General features: G+C 44.9%; 1 protein-coding gene across 8 annotated transcripts in view; it reads left to right on the forward strand.

Moving 5' to 3' along the window:
• Positions 1-21,826, forward strand: part of SLC23A2 (solute carrier family 23 member 2) — a 147,904-nt gene that overhangs the window by 80,656 nt on the left and 45,422 nt on the right. For all 8 annotated transcript variants that reach the window (XM_017944974.3, XM_031656582.1, XM_017944978.3 and 5 more), the window contains 3 exons: positions 6,384-6,482; positions 15,643-15,759; positions 18,500-18,657. In XM_017944974.3, the coding sequence (XP_017800463.1) occupies positions 6,384-6,482; positions 15,643-15,759; positions 18,500-18,657 (374 nt within the window). The remainder of the gene's footprint in view (positions 1-6,383; positions 6,483-15,642; positions 15,760-18,499; positions 18,658-21,826) is intronic.

Below are 21,826 nucleotides of genomic sequence, written 5' to 3' on the forward strand. Positions count from 1 at the left end.
CCATCCTGTTGGAAGAGGCAGTGAAAACAAAATTAGAGGCTTTGCTGCACGAGCCAGATGCAAGGTCGCTAGTGTCATGTTAGATCTATCTGCTGCCGCATCTTTTAGAGATGATGTAATCTAAGACTGACAAGCTTTGGGTGTTTAGAATATGTTGTACTATACTCACTTGAACTTATTTTTTATAGTGGTTAATTTTGAAATTTCTAATAATATTGAAAGTAGGTGGGAAGTCTTCATGTTCATAGTAAAGGAACTTGGAGTAAAGGCTGGGAAACACTAATCTATTATCTTTATTCTGTATTCAAAACACATTTTAATTGTGGAGTAGATTTGGATACAAGAGGAAATAATGGTGTGTGCATGCATTGAGGAGAGGTATTGATAACAGTGTGTGTTACCTTTCTGTTAAAAGAATAGAAAGCAGAAATTTGGGGAACGATTACTATTCTGAAAGTGATTGGCTTAGTATAAAGGGGTTTTCTTAGTGGCCAGACATGTTACAGTGTGGATGAATTATGACCACATCCTGAATAAGTGAGAAATTGAGTTCTGAACACTCTCTCTCATAGGAGGTGTGGGGTTTCGCAGGTGCCAGTGCCCTCCGCTTGACAGGTGTCAGTAAGCAGCACATGCACTGTCACTTCTGCTTGAGAAATGTGGGCACATACAACTGTCAGTTTCACCTGGTGCTGCTGTGATACTGACACCCCTAGGCAATGACTTCTTTCACTCCTGCTTCCTACACCTCTGACCATCTCAGGAGAACTGTTTAGAAATAAATACTTTAATACCATTATCTTAGTTTAGTAGAAATAAAACACAAGCAAAAAAGACATTGTATTTATTAAGCAGTGGTTACATTTCCACACTCAAAGTCAAAGTGTAAGACTTGACTTTGAGTGTGGAAATGTGTCCATTGTTCAATAAGTACAATGCAAATACAATTGCATATTGGAGACAAACAAAATCATCTGGTTAGGCAGAGAAAACCTCCTTTCATAGCTAATTGAGTGATTGTACAATATTAGTTTAGGAGACAAAACTTAAGGCCATGAGTTTAGTTTAAGACAGTTTTGGAGAAGAAAGGACATCTTGTTCCCAAAAGGGTTATACTAATCTGCTGGTATTTTTATAAAAACTTGATCAATTTCCTGAGGTGAATGATGCCAAGATTCTTCTGTTATCTATTAGTTACCCAAAAGAAAACCAGACTTTATTAAGTTTAGAAAGCTTCCCAAGACATGTTTTATTTCCCAGTTAAAATAATATTCACAAGTTCCAAAATTGGAAGCTTTGATACTATCATCAACATTTTTAATCCTTTTCCCATAAAAAAATTCAGTCCTCAAGAACTGATTTTTACCGTTTGATTTTTAAAATTAAATTTTGCATTAAAAGTAGACCATTAGAATATCTATTTTAATAAGCCAAAGGAAAAAATATTAGTAAAATAGACTAGTACTTCCAGTAGAACTCTTCATCTGTAAGAACCGTTTAGGCAAGAATCATTTAGGCAGCCTCCTGCACGCAAACAGATCAGAGACCAACCAGTAAGAGAAGAGCATTTCCAGCTGGTGTCCCCATCTAATTACGGGCTTCCTTGGAGGACAGGGGTAGCATGGAGAGAAGAGCTACGTCTCAGCTGTGCAACAGGAGGGTAGCAGGGAGAGGCTGGGCTCTGGGGTCCCCAGGGACAGCTGGACCTGTGCAAACCATAGGTTATCTAGGTCAGTAGTATTTACAGTTAAATAAACTTCCTGGACTAGCCTGGCAAAGTAAAGCTTCCTTTTTCGGATGATTCCTGTGGGTCAAACACATTTTGAATTGGCTTACAAACACTCCACCCCTACCTCCACCAGTCTCTTTGAGACTGGCACCTCCGTCCACCCAGCTTCCCAGCTGAGAAACCTAGACAGGAGCCTGGACACTTTATCCCCATGCCCCCTGCTGTGCTGTGATGGTATCTCTCTCCTATACTCACCACAGAGCTCCCATCCAGACAATCTTCGGGGGGCATGAAGTCCACATCATTGCTCTCTCCTGAAGCTGACCGTCTTTCCCAGACCGCCGTTAACACCTTGGCCCTGCTACTGTCTCCTCGTGTGCCAAAGAGTCATTCCTTTACCCCACCCTTCCACTCTCCTGCCGCACTGAGTGGCTGTCCAGTGCAAGCATCTGATTGTGGCACTCCTGTTCTTAGCATTTCATTGTGACTACTGACTGCCTCCTGTGTAACAGCAGAATTCCTTGGCGGGGCACTCAGTCTGGACTGAGCTCCTGCAGGGAGGCAGGACTGCATTCTCACTGCCTGGGATACAACCACAACTTGTTGAATGAATGAATATGTGAGCTTTTTTTCTAGGTTTCGGAGTGTCTGCATTTTATAATACAGATGTTCCTTGACTTACGACAGAGTTACACTCCTAAAATGCATTTAATACACCTAACCTACTGGCATTTCATAGCTTAACCTCACCTACCTCACATGTGCTCAGAACCCTTATATTAGCCTGTAGTTAGGCAAAAGCATCTAACACAAAGCCTATTTTATTGTAAAGTGTTGAATATCTCTTGCAGTTTCTTGAATACTGTGGTTGTATGGGTACTTGACAGTTTCTACTGAATATGCACCACTTTTGCACCACTGTAAAGTCAAAAAATCCTAAGTTTAACAATTGTAAGTTGGGGATCATCTGTACTTTATTTGTGCGTGTATAAGTAGGGAGTGGAATGTGTCAGGGGAGCAGTAGGAATTGCTGACTCATTCCAAAATCTATCTTATTGGTGCCATGTATACAGATGATTTTTTTTTTTCATGTATCGAGGTGAAGTTTGCATAACATGAAATTAAAGTGAACAATTCGGTGATATTTTAACATACTCACAGTGTTGTATAGCCTCCTCCATTTTGTTCCAAAACATTTTCATCTCCCGCAAAGGAAACCCCGTACTGGTAAAGTTGCTGTTCCCTGCAGCAACCCGAGATAAATGCAGTTGAAGGTTAGTTTGGCTAGAGTAGGACTTTCAGTCATATCTGGGTTTTTCTGATGATTTAGTAACTAATCCGTGTTTTAAGAGAGTTCATCCTGAGAGCGTGTTGCTCTTGGCTTCTCAGTGGGTTGAGCACTGCTGTGATGTGACTTGGAGCACAGTTCTCTCTTAAGAATTTCATCTCGTGGACCTGAACTTGGCCAGGAATGTGTATCCTCCCAGCAGCTAGTTTTTATAGGCAAACCAGCTCCACAAACTCAGTTGGCTTGTGTAAAAAACTGTAACATGTTTGAGAAATAATTTTAAAAGCAGGTCTTTATTTGAAGTAATGTAAAAGAATTCTGCTCTGTATGAGTATGTACTAATTAATTGAGATCTTTGGCATATTTTTTATTTTTATTTTATTTTATTTTTTATTTTTCGAGATGGAGTCTCGCTCTGTTGACCAGGCTGGAGTGCAGTGGCACAATCTCGGCTCATTGCAAACTCCACCTCCTGGGTTTAAGCGATTCTCCTGCCTCATCCTCTCGAGTAGCTGAGATTACAGGCGCCCATCACCACGCCCAGCTAATTTTTGTATTTTTAGTACAGATGGGGTTTTGCCATGTTGGCTAGGCTGGTCTCGAACTCCTGATCTCGGGTGATCTGCCTGCCACGGCCTCCCAAAGTGCTGGGATTACAGGCATGAGCCACTGTGCCCAGCCTCTCTGGCATACTTAAAAACCCACTTCAGACCTGGGTTATAATCTGTATGACCTTGAATGAGAAATCTAATTTTTCACTGCCCTAATTTCCTGGACTACAAAAACACATGAAGTGGGAATCTTTCTGGACCTCCTCAATCCAAGCTGTGCTGCTAGGATTTTAGTCTTAAATTTCTTCCCTGTTATCAAAATAAATTGTACTTATTCATTTTAGGAAATTACCAAAATATAAAAAGGGGAAAAAGTTGGCAAAAATGGCCCTACCAATTAAGGACAACCACTGTTAGCATTTTGGAGTGTGTCTTTTTTTTTAAATTATCCGCTTTAAAAAAGCAGTATACAAATAACACAAATACATCCTGATCCCAAACACTTACAAAAGTTTGGGAGTAAAAAAATGAAAGGTGTCTGCTATTGCTGTTCTTGTCCCTAAGGCAGCACCCTTCGTACTGGTTGTGATTTTCTGGTATCCTTTTCTGTCCTTTTTAGACAAGTGGTAAGGTCATTACAATTTTCTTTTTTAGCTCAGTTGGGATAATTCTAGGCTTATTATGACTTTTTAAAAACAGTATTTCTTGGAGTTCTTTTTTTTTTTAATTAGTACATCAGCTATTTATTTATTTATTTATTTAGAGTTGATGTCTTGCTCTGTCACCGAGGCTAGAGTGCAATGGCGCGATCTGGGCTCACTGCAACCCCCGCCTTACATGTTCCAGCAGTTCTCCTGCCTCAGCCTCCTGAGTAGCTGGGACTACAGATGTGCAACACCATGCCTGGCTTATTTTTGTATTTTTAGTAGAGACGGGGTTTCACTGTGTTGGCCAGCTGGTCTCGAACTCCTGACCTCAGGTGATCCACCTGCCTCAGCCTTCCAAAGTGCCAGGATTACAGACCTGAGCCACCGTGTCCGGTGCTGTATTATTTTTAATGGCTGAATATCTCCTCTAAATGAGTGTATAATAGTGTAACCGTGTCTTTTTGATGAACATTTGTGTTGTCCCCAAGTATTCAATATTTCATAAATTATAGCAGTGATCATCCTTGAACCTACATATTACCTGCATGGGTATTTCTAGAGGATAAGCTTCTATCAGTATAATTGCTGGATCCACAGAAATACCTGTTTTAAATCCCATTGCCAAATTATCCCTCCATGAAGGCCATTCCACCAAGAGCAGATTCTCTCCAAGAACACAGGAGAGTAACTCTCCCCCATACCTTGGTCAACAGCTGATTCCGTTTAAGTTTCTCTCTAAATTTGTTTTTCTAAAAATAAAATTTTAATCATTATTTCCATGATTTAAAATGATATAGAACAGCTTTTCATGTGTTTTATTGTATATATGTTTTTCTTCTATGAATGATATATTCCTAGCCCTTGCCCATTTCATCTCCATCTTTTTTCCTTAGACCTCTCAGGGCTGAATTGGATTGTTTGGTTTTATTATTGGTTTGAGGTGTTCTTTATGAATATTGATACTGACCCTTTTTGTATCTGCTGCACTGTATTTTCTCCTAGGCCATCACTTATCTTCTGCTTGCTTTTAGTGTATTTCACAATGCTGGAATTTGAACTTTTTGTATACTTTTTTAATCTGTAGTTTTTAAATGTAGTTGCACTGTCAACCATATATACAGTTACCTTAATATTTATTACATGCGCGTTTTCCTTGATGTTACCCTGTGTAAAAATCTTTTCCCTTGTAGTATTCTGGGTGTCAGTGGCCTGTAACTAGTTATTTGGGCCATGTGCGGTGGCTCATGCCTATAATCCCAGCACTTTGGGAGGCTGAGGTGGGTGGATCACCTGAGGTCAGGAGTTCAAGACCAGCCCAACCAACATGGTGAAACCCCGTCTCTACTAATAATATCAAAATTAGCCAGGTGTCATGGCGGGCGCCTGTAATTCCAGCTACTCGGGAGGCTGAGGCAGGAGAATCGCTTGAACCTGGGAGGCGGAGGTTGCAGTGAGCCAAGACTGCAACACTGCACTTCACCCTGGGTGACAGAGCGAGACATCATCTCAAAAACAAAACAAAACAGCAACAACGACAACAAAACCTAAAAAACAAAAATTAGTTATTTGTTATTACAAACAGTGATTACTTTCTTTGGGTTAAAACTTTTGTTCTCAATATTGGTCTCCAGGATAGATTCCTAGAAGTGGAACCATTTGGCTAAAAAGTAAAAACATTTTATGGTTCTTGCTACTGTCTGGCAGAACCCGGGATGGTGGTGCAGCCCCTTAGTGAGGAGTGCTCTCCCGGGGGCTGGTTTACTTCGGTGAACAGCAGAGTTTGAGTTCCTCCAGCTAGAACATTTCCCCTTCTAGGGGCAGGAAGTCGGCCTCAGGTGGTTATGTGGGCAGGGATCTTAACTGAGGCAGCTCAGGGTACTCTCACCTGTTCAGCCAGGGCCTTGTCCACAAACAGCATGGGCCTCTGAGCCAAACTTCCCTTGCCCTGGAGGATGTGGGGGTGCCCCTGCTGAGGTTGTCCTGGGGTTTTATTTCTGTTTTCCCCGGCTGAGCCTTCTGCTCAGGCAGCCTCCCCATCTGGTACATGGAGTATGTTTCTCCATCAAAACCATGACTGGTCATGCACTCACCAGGAGAATTACAAAAGGCTTTTGGGGGGGGAAATGTGGTTCACGCTGAAACAGCCTCTAAGTGGATTGTCTCTGCAGGTGGTGATAAATGGAGGCGCCACCTCCAGTGGTGAGCAGGACAATGAGGACACCGAGCTCATGGCGATCTACACTACGGAAAACGGCATTGCAGAAAAGGTACCCCTTCCCTCACCCCGTGTCACCACTCCTACCACCATCCCCTCCCACAAGTGCTGCCCCGGATCCGAATCCCTTGCGGGCACCTGCATGTCCTTCATTTGGGGCTTGGTCTCTGATCCCCAAGGGGGTGTGTTCTCTTCATCAGGTAAGCAGGAGGAGCCATAGGGAATAGAAATTTAAAAAGGCCTCGGCCAAGACGCCAGAGGGAAGTGGTTAAGAGCTCGAGGTCTGACATCAGGTCTGAGTGCAAATATGAGTCAGAATGAGGAAATTATAGAAGTTCTCTGGGCCTCAGTTCCCTGTCTCTAAAATAGGAATAAAAATATCAACATCTATCTTAGGGTTGTTGTGAGGATTGAATGAAATAATATGTATGTGAAGTTATTAGCATCGTGCCTGTTACATATACATGTGCAGTAAATAAGAGAATAAGGGAAATCAGCAAGTGGTTTATGCAGCCTATGAAAATGACTTTGAGCTTTGACCTTAGCGCTTTTGGCACCTTGTGTACCAATGGAGATGGCACACTAAGGTGGGGAGAATTGTGTTTGTGGTTTTTTTTTTTTGTTTATTTTTGTTTTGCTCTGTGCCTCATTCCATCTCCTTGAATGGTCAGACTTTGTGACCATAGAGGTCAGGAAAGAGTTGCCCAAAGTGGCTCCAATCTGTGCACAGTGGCTCACACCTATAGTCCCAACACTTTGGGAGGCTGAGGCGGGAAGATTGCTTGAGACCAGGAGTTTGAGACCAGCCTGGGCAACATGGCAAGATCCTGTCTCTACAAAAAAAATAGAAAGAAAGAAAGGAAGGAAGGGAGGGAGGAAAGGAAAGGAAAGAAGGAAAGGAAAGGAAGGAAAGGAAAGGAAGGAAGGGAAGGAAAGGAAGGAAGGAAGGAAAGGAAAGGAAAGGAAAGAAAGGGAAGGAAGGAAAGGGAAGGAAGGAAAGGGAAGGAAGGAAAGGAAAGGAAGGAAAGGAAGGAAGGAAGGAAAGAAGGAAAAGAAGGAAAGAGAGAGAGAGAGAAAGAAGGACAGAGAGAAAGAGAAAGAAAGAAAGGAAGGAAGGAAGAAAGAAGGAAGGAAGGAAGAAAGAAAGAAAGAAGGAAATAATTATCCAGATGTGATGATGTGTGCCTAGAGTGGCAGCTACTCAGGGAGCAGGAGGTTTGTTTGAGCCTAAGAGTTTGAGGCTACAGTGAGCTTTGATCATGCCTCTGCACTCTACCTGGGAAGACAGAGTAAGACCCTGTCTCTAAAAAAAACAAAATAAATAAATTCATAAATAAAAATAAAACAAAGTAGGTCCAGATATCCCGGTTTCTTTTTTCCTTGTATCTGCCATGGTGTCTAACACATGAAAAGTTAAATAATCTGATATTTCCAAATTGTAACACAGCTCTAAGACTTTCATTTGAGTTTTACTTGTAGATTTTAAACACAGGTTTTATTTATACTATGAAAATTTACTAATTTTCAACTTACATAAGAAGAAACTAAACAATTTATGTAATGAGAAATTCTATTCTGGAACCACTGTATTATACTGTAGACAGTGTATACTATGTATTCTAATGACAGACCACCCAGAAGTTGACACATACAAATATAGTACCTGACTTGGGTATTAGCATGGTGAGTTCACAGTGTAATCACTAAAGTGATTAAGAACAAATACATTGTATTGAAAGTCTAGAATAACCAAATTTTATGCCCTTTTAAACAAAATTCCGGTCTGGGATATGGAAATTTCTTTTTTGCCTCTCAACTCATATTGTTATTATTTTCCTACTGCTTGGAGCTATTATAAATTTTATGGAGGTTAATTAAAGTAGATTCATGCAGAGATATTGAAATTCCAGAAGTGCGGGGTTCCAAGCTGCTCCCCAGAGGTTAGTGCAGTGGTGTTTGGCATGTGGATCAGTGCTTGCGGTCTGCAGCTGAGGCATGTCCCACACCGCCGGGCCGCAGCTTTCACACGGCCTATGTTGTAACAAAGGGCTTCTTCACAGACTTGGTGGGGCCACATATAATCCCGTATGCCATGATTCCAGGCTGTCGTGTTTTCAGACTTCCTCCTTCTCTGTCTGGAGACCGTCTTTAGAAATAAATAGTAACGAGCATTAACACTTTGGGGCTTAGCTTTACCTTTTACTGATGAGAGGGATCCAGTTGTAGGGAAAATGTCTCTAGCACATTTATGCTAAATGTTTATTTTCCGGTTTGGATGAACATTTTTTCATTGTCTAAACATTGATACATTTGCATTTCCTTGAATACCGATCAAATGGAGTACCTTCATATTTTCCTGGCCATTTTTCTTACTTTATGAAATGAAGAGGACAGTGAGAAGAGCTGCCACATATTAAATAGTGCTAGTTGGGCTGGGCGTGGTGGCTCACACCTGCAATCACAGCACTTTGGGAGGCTGAGATGGTTGGATTACTTGAGGTCAGGAGTTCAAGACTGGTCTGGCCAACATGACAAAACCCTGTCTCTACTAAAAATACAAAAATTAGCCGGGAGTGGTGTCGCACGCCTGTGGTTGCAGCTACTTGGGAAGCTGAGGCAGGAGAATCACCTGAACCCAGGAGGGAGAGGTTGCAGTGAGCCAAGATGGCGCCACTACTCTCCAGCCCAGGTGACAGAGTGAGACTCTGACTCGAAATAAATAAATAAAATAAAATAAAATGCTAATCATTAGGCCAGACCCTCAGCTGACTGGTTTTTGTTTGTTTGTTTGTTTTTGTTTTGTTTTTTCCTTGAAACAGAGTCTCACTCTGTCACCCAGGCTGGAATGCAGTGGCCCAGTCTCAGCTCACTGCAATCTCTGCCTCCCCGGTTCAAGCGATTCTCCTACCTCAGCCTCCTGAGTAGCTGGGACCAGAGGCACACACCATCACACCAGGCTAATTTTTTTGTATTTTTAGTAAAGTTGGGGATTTACCGTGTTGGCCAGGCTGGTCTCAAACTCCTGACCTCAGGTGATTCATCCACCTTGGCCTCCCAAAGGGCTGAGATTACAGGCGTGAGCCACCATACCCGGCCAAAAATTGCGGAAGGCTCTCAGGAAGCAGGATTACTTTGTAGAATCTCCCTCAGCTTAGGTTTGTCACTGTAGTTTCATCCTGATTTTTCATTAGTGAGGCTGCATCTCTACACATGCTCAAGAGCCACGTGTATATCCTTTTCTGGGCCAGTTTTTCCTGACACTTTCAATGTTTAGCTTCGGGGCTGCTGTTATCTCAGGAATTGTATCTTTAAATATTAATTCCAGTCTATTCTTTTGGTTTCTGATTTGGGAGCTGCAGTTATGCATGTTTTGTTTGTTCTTTGCCTGCCTCCTCCAGCTATCAGTTCTCTTTAACCTTTTCTTTTTCCTCTTAGCACCGAGTTTTTTCATTCCAGTCTCTGACCCTTACTCTGTTTCTCAGCTTATCATTTCTTCCTTGTGCTTCTCATACTTTCACATTTTTTGTATTTTTCTTCCTTTCCATCTGGCCAAATTATGTAAACTCATGTTTATTTCCAGTTTTCCTTAAATGTCTGTTTGAATTTTAAGGTCTTCCTTAGTAAGAATGATTGTTTTATTGTGTTTTCAAAATGCATTTTTTCATTAATCTATTGAATACTGTAGTATCCTTCTAATTTGTTAACATGTCCTTTATTTCTTAAATTTTTCTTATTTCTTTTTTTTTTTTTTTGAGACGGAGTCTCACTCTGTCACCCAGGCCGGAGTGCAGTGGCCGGATCTCGGCTCACTGCAAGCTCCGCCTCCCGGGTTTACACCATTCTCCTGCCTCAGCCTCCCGAGTAGCTGGGACTACAGGCGCCCGCCACCTCGCCTGGCTAGTTTTTTTGTGTGTGTTTTTTTTTAGTAGAGACGGGGTTTCACCGTGTTAGCCAGGATGGTCTCGATCTCCTGACCTCGTGATCCTCCCGTCTCGGCCTCCCAAAGTGCTGGGATTACAGGCTTGAGCCACCGTGCCTGGCCTATTTTTCTTATTTCTTTGGTTAATTTCTATATTCTTTTTTCCTTGTTCTGACATTTAACACTTACTCTTATTTATATTTGTCTTTTTTTTATTTTTGAGAGCTACCTTTCACTTCCAACCCTTCTGTTGAGTTTTAAAAAACTATCCTGTGCTAAATTTCTGAGACCTCTTTTATTGTTTTTTGGTTTTGTTTATTGGCTAAAGTATTTAAAAAGCATTCTTTGTCTCCCACAATTGAAGTAACTTTATTTTTCTGAAGATAGTCTTTATTTTAAGCTTTTTAAAAAATACTACATTGATTATATTTTCTGTTTCTTTGCCTTCATTTTTTTAGTCTTTCTTCACTGTCCCAGGATAGGAGGCAATAAAAGATAGGATCGTGAGGTCTTTACGTGTGATGAAGTTTATCTAATTGTGGGCCTGCCCTTGAGTGACCAGGTGGAAAGCCGTGTTGTCTCTGCGGGATGTATACATGTCACTGTCTTGTCTTTGGGGCTGATCAACTTTCTCTAGAAAGGAATAGTGTAGTCTCCTGTGGGTATAAGTCTGGTTTCTGTGACCTAGGTTCTGGCATTCTGGAAGCAGATGAGTATCCTGCTGCTGATGTTTTCCTTGATCGCTGTGTGGTATTCCTCAGCTGGAGGGCTTTCCAGTTCATATTCTTCAGACCATACATGTTTGTTTCTTGAAGAAGGACAGCAGTAGTTAACACACTGTCTGACCAGTTTGCAGGGTTAAGACCTGTCCTCTCCCCATTGCTACCCTGTCTAGTGCTTGCAAGCATAGCACTTTCTGGGGTTCTGCTGGTCAGCCAGCCCACCTCTTCATAGCATCCTTCTATTAGTACCCAGCTTGTGCATTCCTTCCCTCTCCCAAATTGGTCACACAGCATCCAAACACTTTCCATATTTAAAAAAAAAAAAAAAGTTAATCTCATTTTCTTGATCTCCTCTTTGCTTTGTCCTTGTAGATGTGTATCATATTTATTCCTTCTGTGTTTTTAGGACTTAGAAGAAAAGATACATGTGGTCAATCTACCATGTTTAACTAGAACTCAAAAGCTGGCTTGTTGAAAAGAATAATGAAATTGATATTTTTGGGTTTTTTGGTTTTTGTTTTTGAGACAGAGTATCACTCTGTCACCCAGGCTGGAGTGCAGTGGCGCGATCTCGGCTCACTGCAGCCTCCACCTCCTGGGTTGAAGCGATTCTCCTGCCTCAGTCTCCTGAGTAGCTGGGACTACAGGTGTGCGCCAACACGCCCAGCTAATTTTTGTATTTTCAGTAGAGACAGGGTTTCAGGGTTTTGCCATGTTGGCCAGGCTGACCTCAAGTGATTGGCCTGCCTCGGCCTCCCAAAGTGCTGGGATTACAGACGTGAGTCACCAGCCTGTTTTGTTTTTTTTGAGACAAGATCTCTGTTGCCTAGCCTGGAGTGCAGTGGCATGATCACAGCTCACTGCAGCCTCAACCTCTCAGGCTCAAGTGATGCTCCTACCTCAGACTCCTGAGCAGCTGACCACTGGCATGTGCCACCACACTCAGCTAATTTTTGTTTGTTTTTGGAGACGGGGTCTCTGTCTGTTGCCCAGGTCAAACTCCTGAGCTCAAGTAGTCTGCTGACCTCAGTCTCCCAAAGTGCTGGAATTATAGACATGAGCCACCATGCCTGGCCAAAATTGATCTTCTGTGGCCCCGATTAAGAGAAAAAAGTAGAAAGCACAAATATACATTAATATAGTAAAAAAGAGAATGTACAAGAGAATAGTACATGCTACTTTATGATAATCAGTTTGAAATGCTACAGCAGGGATTGGCAAGCCAAATCTGGTTTAATATCTGTTCTTCTCAGTAGACTTTTGCTGGAACACAGCCATATTTCTTTGTTTACCTATTGCCTAAGGTTGCATCCATGCTACAGTGACAGAACTATATGGCTCCCAAAGATTGAAATATTTACTGTATGGCCCTTTATAAAAAATATGTGCTGACTCTGCTGTAGAGGAAATGATTTCCTAGAGAAAGAGACTACAGTCGACCCCAAAGGTGCTAGATTAGATAAAGAACCGCGGAGGAGATAGCAAAGGTAGTTAAAAGTGTTAAGAAGGCTCCAGGCAGAGAACAGCATTCTGAGTTCACTCTAGTCTTTGAAGCACAGGTAATTTTTTGTTCTTTACATTATTTCAGATCATAGAATAAGATGGAAAGTCTTTTTAAAGTGACATAGTTATTTATGTACTCATCGTTTGCAGAAACCTTGTTAGAGATTTTTGGTTTTGCAGTATTTGAAATAGCTCATGGTTTACACAGTGATCACTGAGTGTGGCACCACAGTGTGCAGAGTGCACAGTGGCCAGACCAGTCCTTCTGTCATCAGGCGGGGCTGCACAGCGTCTGCCTCACAGTGTTGTCTGATCCCCTTGACCGCACAACCCCCCCGTCCTGTATCATTTTAATACCAGCTGTGGACCTTTACACTACTTTTGTTTCTGAGTTGTAGGGCTACCCTCACTACTAAGAAAAGTCTGCATGTGTGCATGTGCATATATGTGCCTGTGTGTACATCTTAACCTCTGCCTGGATGTGAAAAGTCTTGTCTTTTTGTGTGTGTGTGTGTGTGTGACGGAATCTCGCTCTGTTGCCCAGGCTAGAGTGCAGTGGTGTGATCTCGGCTCACTGCAACCTCCGTCTCCTGGGTTCAAGCAATTCTTCTGCCTCAGCCTCCGGAATAGCTGGGATTACAGGCGTGCGCCACCACACCCAGCTAATTTTTGTATTTTTAGTAGAGACAGGGTTTCACCATGTTGGCTAGGCTAGTCTTGAGCTCCTGACCTCAGGTGATCTACCTGGCTGGGCAGGTGCTGGAATTACAGATGTCAGCCACTGCACCTGGCCAAAAAGTCTTTTCATCTGCCTTATAATTAACAATCGTGGTTTTGGAATTGTTAGAAAAATGTTGCTTACATTATTGTGTGACAGGTTGTGCTAGTCTATGATAGTGTTATGTATTCTGTGTTCAGACATTTCTCTTTGTTATGAAATACTTTGTCATGTTACTTTGTGAGCAGCAGCACTGCCTGTGTGGCCGCAGCTAATGCGGTGCTGCTGAGCTGACCTTTGTGTCTTGAGCCCCAGCTCTGTAATTCCACCGTGTTAGCCAAATGATGACCTCAGTTCAGAAGGTCCCAAATCAGGTTCTGAGATTTATGAGGAAGACTCAGAAAATTCAGCAGAGCTGTTTTACTCACAGTTAAGGGTTTTTTTGTTTTTCGTTTGTTTGTTTGTTTTTCAGAGAAAGGATACAGATTAAAATAAAAAATGGAAAAAGGCACAGAGTCAGGGTCTAGGAGACACCAGGCACAGGCTTGCAGCCATCCTCGCCCAGTGGAGTCATGGAGGCAGTGTTCAGTTTTCCCAGCAGTGATATGTGGTAACACTCATTCAACCAGGGAAGCTCACCCAAGCCTTGGTGCCCAGGGTTTTTAAGTGGGGATCTGTTGTATAGATATGGCTGACTGCCTGTGTGGCTAACTTTAGTTACTCACCAGCCCCTCCAGAGGTCAAGCTGACACTGTGTGGCCAAGTTTCAGGTAAAAAAAATACGTATAAACTGGAGAAGGGGCCTCATTATGTTGCCCAGGCTGTTCTTGAACCCTGGCCTCAAGTGATCCTCACACCTTAGCATCCCAGAGTGCTGGGACCACAGGTGTGAGCCACTGCACTGGGCCTAAAAAGACACATTTAAGAGGCAGAAACCCCAAGAGCTCAGGTTATCCCCCACATGCCAGGCAAGAGCCAACCCTTCCTTTGAAATGTACAGGGTTTGAACAACCCAGACCTGCTGAGTTAATCTTTATTGTACATCACTGTATGCCACACCCCTCGGACACATATGTACTTTTTCTACCATTTCTTCCAACAAGTTGTTAAAGACATCCATAATCCATCGTAACGAATTCAACACAATGTAAATTTGCCAGTATCCCTTGTGAGGACGGAAGAGAAAGTTTTACCCAAAAGGTCATAGTCAGTTACATTTGGTTTAGATCAGATATCAGCTTCCATCAGACGTTTACTTCCGGCTGTGGAAGGTGAGGGTGAACTGTGTCCCTTCTTTTGTTTAAGGGTATTGGACCCCAAACCCCAAACCCCAAACCCCTGTTACCTCCATGTGGAACACATGGAATCAGCATTTTCCCCATGTGGGATATCTTTTCATTTTATTTCTGTTAAGCACTTTGTTTGCTAGGTTATAAAAAATTTTTTCAAATGAGGTACATGTCTTGGATTCCAAGAAATGACTGTAGAAATTCCAAGAAAAGATTCTTTGTGTGGTGTTTGAAACCAGAGCAGTTTTGAGGTTCTCTTGGGGAACTCAAGGCTACCTTGAGTTTTCTGTTTGGCTCAGATACTGCCTGAGTTCAGAACTGATGCTGGGGGTGATTGGAAGAGGCTGGACTCTAACCTAAAGTGACTGGTCTTTATGATGATTTTGGCTTGAAAACCATGCTACACTTAATGTTTTAAAATATTTTTTTTACTAGTGTTAGGGGAAAAAGAAGAAAAAAACCTGTCAGCTAAACTATCAATACATTTTTAATGTTTTGTTTTTTAAACAGAATTCAAAGCACTGTGTTTATATACTTCTGAATTTTCCTCTTTTCACCTAAGAGCAATAGTGTTTGGATAGAAAGGTGTAGAACTTCAGAGTACAAAGATCCTGCAGGGATGAAGTAGGCTGAGAGGGGCAGATCAGTGTGCTGTCTCTTCGAAAGTGCGTAAAATTTTCTAAGATTTCTTCATCTGGGGCCTCACGCAAGGACTGCTCATGCCAAGGTATCGTTTTGTGGTCTCAACCTGGGAACATCTCTGTCCATGCAGGAGGATCCCCAGGCCTGGGGAGAAGCTCTGAGCAAGTTTGGTGTTCTCGGGGATGAGTTGTTGACAAAGGACACTGACCTCCCAAATTCTGAGGATTGACCATCCCAGTGGGCGAGTGTACTTGAGCCCAAGAGTGTACTTGGCTTCAACGACAGCCAAGGCTCAAAACTGCAGGAAAATGGCAGCCACTTGATGAAGTTGTTTTTCTGTAATAGTGGCCTGCACGTGGCCAAGCTAACATTGGTGTTCAGGTTTAATGAGTACCTTCCTTTCTCCTTCTCACTCACAGAGCTCTCTCGCCGAGACCCTCGATAGCACTGGCAGTCTGGACCCCCAGCGATCGGACATGATTTATACCATAGAAGATGTTCCTCCCTGGTACCTGTGTATATTTTTGGGGCTGCAGGTAAGATGGTTCCTGTAGGATATGTAACTACCAGCAGATGTTTGCGTTGTCTACCATCTGGAATTGTTTAAAAGTTCAAGTTTGATTTTTGTTTATTGAAGACTTTTATAAATTCCTCTTTTAAGAGTGATGAGTAGGGACAGCATGGTGGCTGATGCCTGTAATCCTAGCAGTTTTGGAGGCTGAGGTGGGCCGATCACTTGAGCCTAGGAGCTCAAGACCAGCCTGGGTAACATGGCAAAAGGCCACCTCTACAAAAAATACAAAAATTAGCCACGTGTGGTGGTGTGTGCCTATAGTCCCAGCCACTCAAGAGGCTGAGGCAGGGGGATCGCTTGAGGTTGAAGTTGCAGTGAGCTGTGATTGCACCACTCCACTTCAGCCTGCTTGACATAGTGAGACCCTGTCTCAAAAAAAAAAAAAAAAAAAAGGGATGAATGGGAATCATAGCAGGAGGAAGAAAAGAACAGGTAGAATGGATTACCAGGGAAAAGAAAGACGATGTTCAGGGGCACGCAAGAGCAGTGACATAAAGGAAGGCAAAGGAGATAGAGTTATAGAAAGAAGGAAGAATAGAGAAAGGAGAAAAGTTGAAGAGTAGAGAAAAGAGGAATTTATTTTCATCTCCCATCCCTGGCCTAGTTAACCCACCCAAAATCATGGTATCTTCTGCCATGAAACGTGAGTTACCCTGAAAAGTGCCATGTCGGCCAGGACCTAAATGGTAGGTTTTCAGTCTTATTTTTTAAAGGAAGGGAAACTTGCCACAGTAGTGGCAGCTTTGTCTGCTGTAGCTTCCAGTGGGAGGGGAGGGCAACCAGGCTCAGGGACAAGGTGGGTGGTGACATAGCTGATGCAGGCCTCCAGCGTCTTTGATACCTCCCTCCTCTGTCTTCAGCACCCTTTTCCCTTTCATAGGATTAACGCAGGACGTTTTGGAGAAAGGGGACAATGTGGGGAAGGTCTTTTCTTAGATGTACACCCCTGGGCTGTATTTGCTTTGGTTTTAAGTTGGACTCTGTTCTGAGGTCTGGTTTACTATTTTTCCCTTCTCAAGTGTGTGGTCCATTCAACTTAAGGTATCTCAGGTGCTGAGAAAATCCATCTTATTGTCCAGAGAGGTTTATTCACCCTGGGATGGGGCTGTGCCTGCCAACAGCTGGGCACTTTGGTCAAATTTCCAGTTGCCCCACCCTTCCCACACCCCCTTTCAGGTATCAAAGCACATGGTAACCCCAACTGGCAGGTGTCTGTTTAGTAGGGGAGGAGTCAGAGCCAAAGGAGCTGAGTGGCCTTGGCAAATAGTCTACTTTGGGCCGAGCATTCTGAACCAGATTCAGGAAACACACTTTTTGGAATGTTTATCCTATAAATGTCTCTGGCAGTCTTCCCTGGTCAGATAGGAGTGGGAAACCCTGCCTGCATCATGCCCTTCCTGACGGTTCAGAGAACATAAACTTGTGAGCAGCCCTGAGGCATCCTGAACAGGAATGTTTCACCTCAGGAAACTCCTTTACTGTTGGGCTTCTTGGGCTGCATGTGGCGTGTTTGGCGAATGTGGGCAGGAATGGGAAGCTGCTGGAAGAAAAGTAGGAAGTTTGCAGAACAGAAATAAGAACTGGTCAACGGGGGAAGGGAGGGAAGTGAGTCGTGAGTGCTGGGACTATCCTACCGGGGTTACAGGTGTGGCGTTGGGCACGCGTGGGGGGGTCCCAAAGGAAGGTGGGATAGGGTTCTTTCTGGAAGATTCCCATGGCTACCATATGCCCTTAATCCTGCCCTGACTGGAACAGACGAATTCTTTGTTTTCAAAAACAATGCCAGCTCACAGAAAAAGACAGAAAACACTCCATGCGTATGTAACTTATGACGCTTATGTAACTTTAATCCCCAGACATGTAAGAACTTTTTTAAAGAAGTAGACTAATTAACTTAGAAATGTAGATGCAGAATTCTATATAAAATATTAACAGATCAAATTGCAGAAGAAAAATACAGCATGACTGACTAGGGTTTGTTTCAAACATGTAAGAATAGTTCAGCACATCACAATTCATGACAACAGATTAGAGGAGAAAGGCCTTATGGTTTTAGCAATTTATGCCAGAAAAGCATTTTGGGGAAAAAGCCCCAGATATTTCTAATAAGAATTACATAATTAAAATATCACCAGGGCTGATATTGACTGTTTCCTTTGTGAGGTATGGATTCATCCAAGTAATAAGTAATAATGACAGTGTGTAGTAAGACAAGAAAATGTAATAAAAAGGAGAAATGCAGCTGGGCGCAGTGGCTCACGCCTGTAATCCCAGCACTCTGGGGAGGGAGAGGCAGGCAGATCGCTTGAGCCCAGGTGTTTGACACCAGCCTGGCCAACACGGTGAAAATCCATCACTACAAAAAATACAAAAATTAGCTGGGCGTGGTGGTGCGTGCCTGTAATCCCAGCTACTTGGGAGGTTGAAGCAGGAGAATTGCTTGAGCCTGGAAGGTGGAGGTCACAGTGAGCCAAGATCGCACCATTGCACTCCGTCCAGGGCAGTGGGAATGAAACTGTCTCAACAACAAAGGAGAAATGCTGAAAAAGAAGGAAAAAAAAAAATGGCTTGCTCTAACAAACCAAGGAGATTCTTTTTGGGGGCTATTTTTTAATGACAGTAAAAGAGAAGAATTAGGATGATCTCAAGAATAAATGAGGAAGGGTTTACTGTTTCTCCTCTGACCCTTTTCCTGCCCACAGCACTACCTGACATGCTTCAGCGGCACGATCGCAGTGCCCTTCCTGTTGGCCGATGCCATGTGTGTGGGGTACGACCAGTGGGCCACCAGCCAGCTCATTGGGACCATTTTCTTCTGTGTGGGAATCACTACTTTGCTACAGACAACGTTTGGATGCAGGTGAGATTGGGGTACTAGTGGGGGATGCCAAAGTCCCCAGAAGGCGTTGAGCTGGGCCGTTTGCCTAGGGCTGTTTGCAAGGACGGAATGGAGGCAGGGGAATGTCCTAGTGGCCATTGGTCCCCACCCCCGCAGTGTTCCTCCCAATCATTTCCCCTCTCTTGGTGAACGGTCCAAGCTGGAAACTCAGCCTCACCCTCCTTCCCCTGTCCCCTTGGCAAGTCATGCTCGCTCCCTAGCACCCCTCTGTGCCCCCATTCCTTGAGTTCAGACCGGAGTGTCCCACCAGGCTCCCTGTTGACTTCCCTGCCTCCAGGGCACTGCTCTTGGACTCACTTTGTGCCCCACACCCAGTGCCATCTTTCTACTTCCACACCCTCCTCAGGGTGAGCCACATTGCAGCTCTCCTCCCTTTTTACACACCAGGCTGCACCCAGCATTTAGGCTTGCCCTTGCTCTCTGCCCCACCTACATTTCCAGCCATGCCTCTGAGCCCTGTCTCCTGCCTTCCCTGGCCTCACTCCCGAGGGCCTACTGTCTATCTTCCTGTGTGTCTTCTCCCCACCCGCCTGGCACACACCAGCTCATCCTCCAGACCCAGCTTGTCCTGCCCTCCCGACTCTGTGGAGCCCTTCGTTGTTCTCTGACTTCCCACCTTGTTTTCATCCTTCCAGTGTGGCCCCTATTCCAGTTTGTCCTTTTTGTTTCTATGTCTTTTTCCCACGGTGCTTCCTCCTTGATGCCAGGGCTTTGGCTTGTTCACTTTTGCATTTCCAGCCACCAACTTAAATGGTCATGAAGCTGGCACAGGAAGAAGAAACATCCTTATCTACCTTCCTACCTCCTCCTGCAAGCTTGCCTTTTCCTCTCCTTTCCTGCTCTTCTACCCTCTTCTCAGTGCAGCCTCTTTCTTTACCCCAGGGCACTGCTCAGGAAGTGAAGCCTGCTGTGGCAGGACTGTCCTAAGTTCACCGCCAGCTGTCTCTTGCTCCGTCAGAGACAGGCTGAGTAAGGCCTGGCCCTTCCTGCTGTGGGAGGTGGGTGTGAGCTGAAGTCAGGGACTGCATTCTGATGAGTTAGAATCCTTCGGGACCTCGGGGTTGCCCTAACACGGCACGGGGATAGGGGAGCCTTGGAGGGCAGTGAGCCATGTGCCGGTGTTCTGGTTGCCAGGGTGGGCCACACCCTGGGAGGGCAGGCCGCAGGTCTGCTGATGGAAAGAAGCTATGTGGACTAAAGGCTTCGGGGCTGGCAAGCTCTTAGGGTTCCCAGATCCCAGCCCTTGCTAGTCTGTCCACAACCACCAAGCTGGGCTGACGGGAGGAGGGTCTCCTCAAGCCCGCCAGGGGGCAGGACAGGGATATCACTGACCAACTAGGGGGAGGAGATGTGGTCTGGGCCTTCCAAGAAGGGCTCAATCTGACTAGCACCCTCTTTTCATTCTTTGGGCACAGTGTTCAGGGCTCTGTGCTTCAAGGCCAGAGTGCACGGCAAAGCTTTTGTTGGCTGGCTCAGGATCCTTACCTTGCCCATGGAGCACTGGCTCTCTGGAGAGATGTTCTTTTTCTAAACAGCTGACTTATCCATGGATTTGTAGGCACAATCCCTCTGTGAATTTGGTCAGTGTCTCTAGTTGAGCATTATTGGTTGACCTGAATAGGGAATGAAAGCTGTCTTTATTGCAGTGAAGTGTGCACCGTGTGCAGCTCTGCCCCAGCTCATGCCAAAGAGGCCAGGCCTGGCCAGCAGCTGAGCCTGATGGGCATAGTTGGTAATGGGACACAGAAGGGAGGGCCTGGGGGAACTTGGGGTAAATACTTTTGGTCACGGAGGGCATCATCTTGCCCACTGTTGGGGCACAAGACCTAAATCGAACTACCCAGGTCAGCATGGTTCACCTCCCTGCTGGCCTGGGGAGCAGTTTGAGCTGAGTGAGAACAGGAGAGGGCATTTGACACCCTACTGAGATGGCTCAGGGACCCAAAATGCAGAGCTGTGGCCTGGAGGAGGGTGTGTGTCCGTGTGCCCCATGTCCACGAGGCTGGGTGAAAGCAGCCTTTCTTGCCGTGTTTGTGAGGAGTCAGAGTGAGTCCCCCATGACCTCTGGCTGTGCAAGGAATGGCAGCTCCACCCCTGCTTCCATCCTCCCCGCAGTGTGGCCATTTGCTTAGTCATAAATCAGGTGGTGCTGACTCTAATCACGTCAGCAACTGTGTGCTGCTGGGCAGGTGAGGGTGTGCTGGGGACTTTGGTGGGGTGTTGGGCTTATGATAGGGGTTTTCTGTGGTTGTCAGGGTGTGGGTGGTACTCGTCCTCTTAACCTGGACAAAACGAAAGAATACTGGCTCAGCCCTGCAGATATTCAGTGACTGGTCTGTGTAGCAGGTGCGGGACCTGGCTGTCGTGGGGAGCAATGGTGACATTGACGCACATGGCCTGTAGCACAAATGGCAGCACCATCAGGGAGATGCAGTGCATCCTCTAGGGGACTTGGTGTGAGTCCTGGAGGAGGTGGGGTTTGAGACAGACCCTGGAGGCTCCAAGGGCTCTGCCCGGGAAGGCTGAGGGAGCAACTTCCATCCCAGCAGGGGCAAAGGCAGGAAGTCACAGCCTGGCATGATCCCCCTGACCAAGCACACAGAGGCCGGAGCTTGGGACTTATCAACAGGCACAGGGAGCATTCAATGGCCTTGTTAGCAGGGGACACACCCTCTGGGGCTGTGCCTTGAAGGATGTTACTTAACCAAGTGTAGGGGGTGAGGACCATCCCAGGGGATCAGTGACATCCATGAGAAAGGTGACGGGGCCCAGGCAAGCGTCAGGGGTGTGGGGTAGGAAGGTGACTGTGCTGGGGCTGAACTCATCCCCCAGTCTCACTCTTTCTCGTTCTGGGGGTCCCTTCCTGCTTTGAATCCTTAGCTGGAAAGAGAAGCAGCACGGAATGGAATGTGCTTCATGTGTCCTGATTAAAGAATCTTTCTAGCGGAGTGGCTTAGAGAGAGCCTTTGGGATGGGGGAGGGGAGCGCCCCTGCTGGCACCTTGCGGGCGGCTCGGGCCCTCCAGGCTGAGGGGGCTCTTGCTGTGAGTCTTCTGAGCCTTCTGTGTGTTGCCTGCACCCCTTGCTTCCTCTCCGACCAGCAGGTGGGCTCAGGTGGGAGCTCCTGCTCT

The sequence above is a fragment of the Papio anubis genome, chromosome 16, assembly GCF_008728515.1.
Source record: "Papio anubis isolate 15944 chromosome 16, Panubis1.0, whole genome shotgun sequence".
NCBI lineage: Eukaryota > Metazoa > Chordata > Mammalia > Primates > Cercopithecidae > Papio > Papio anubis.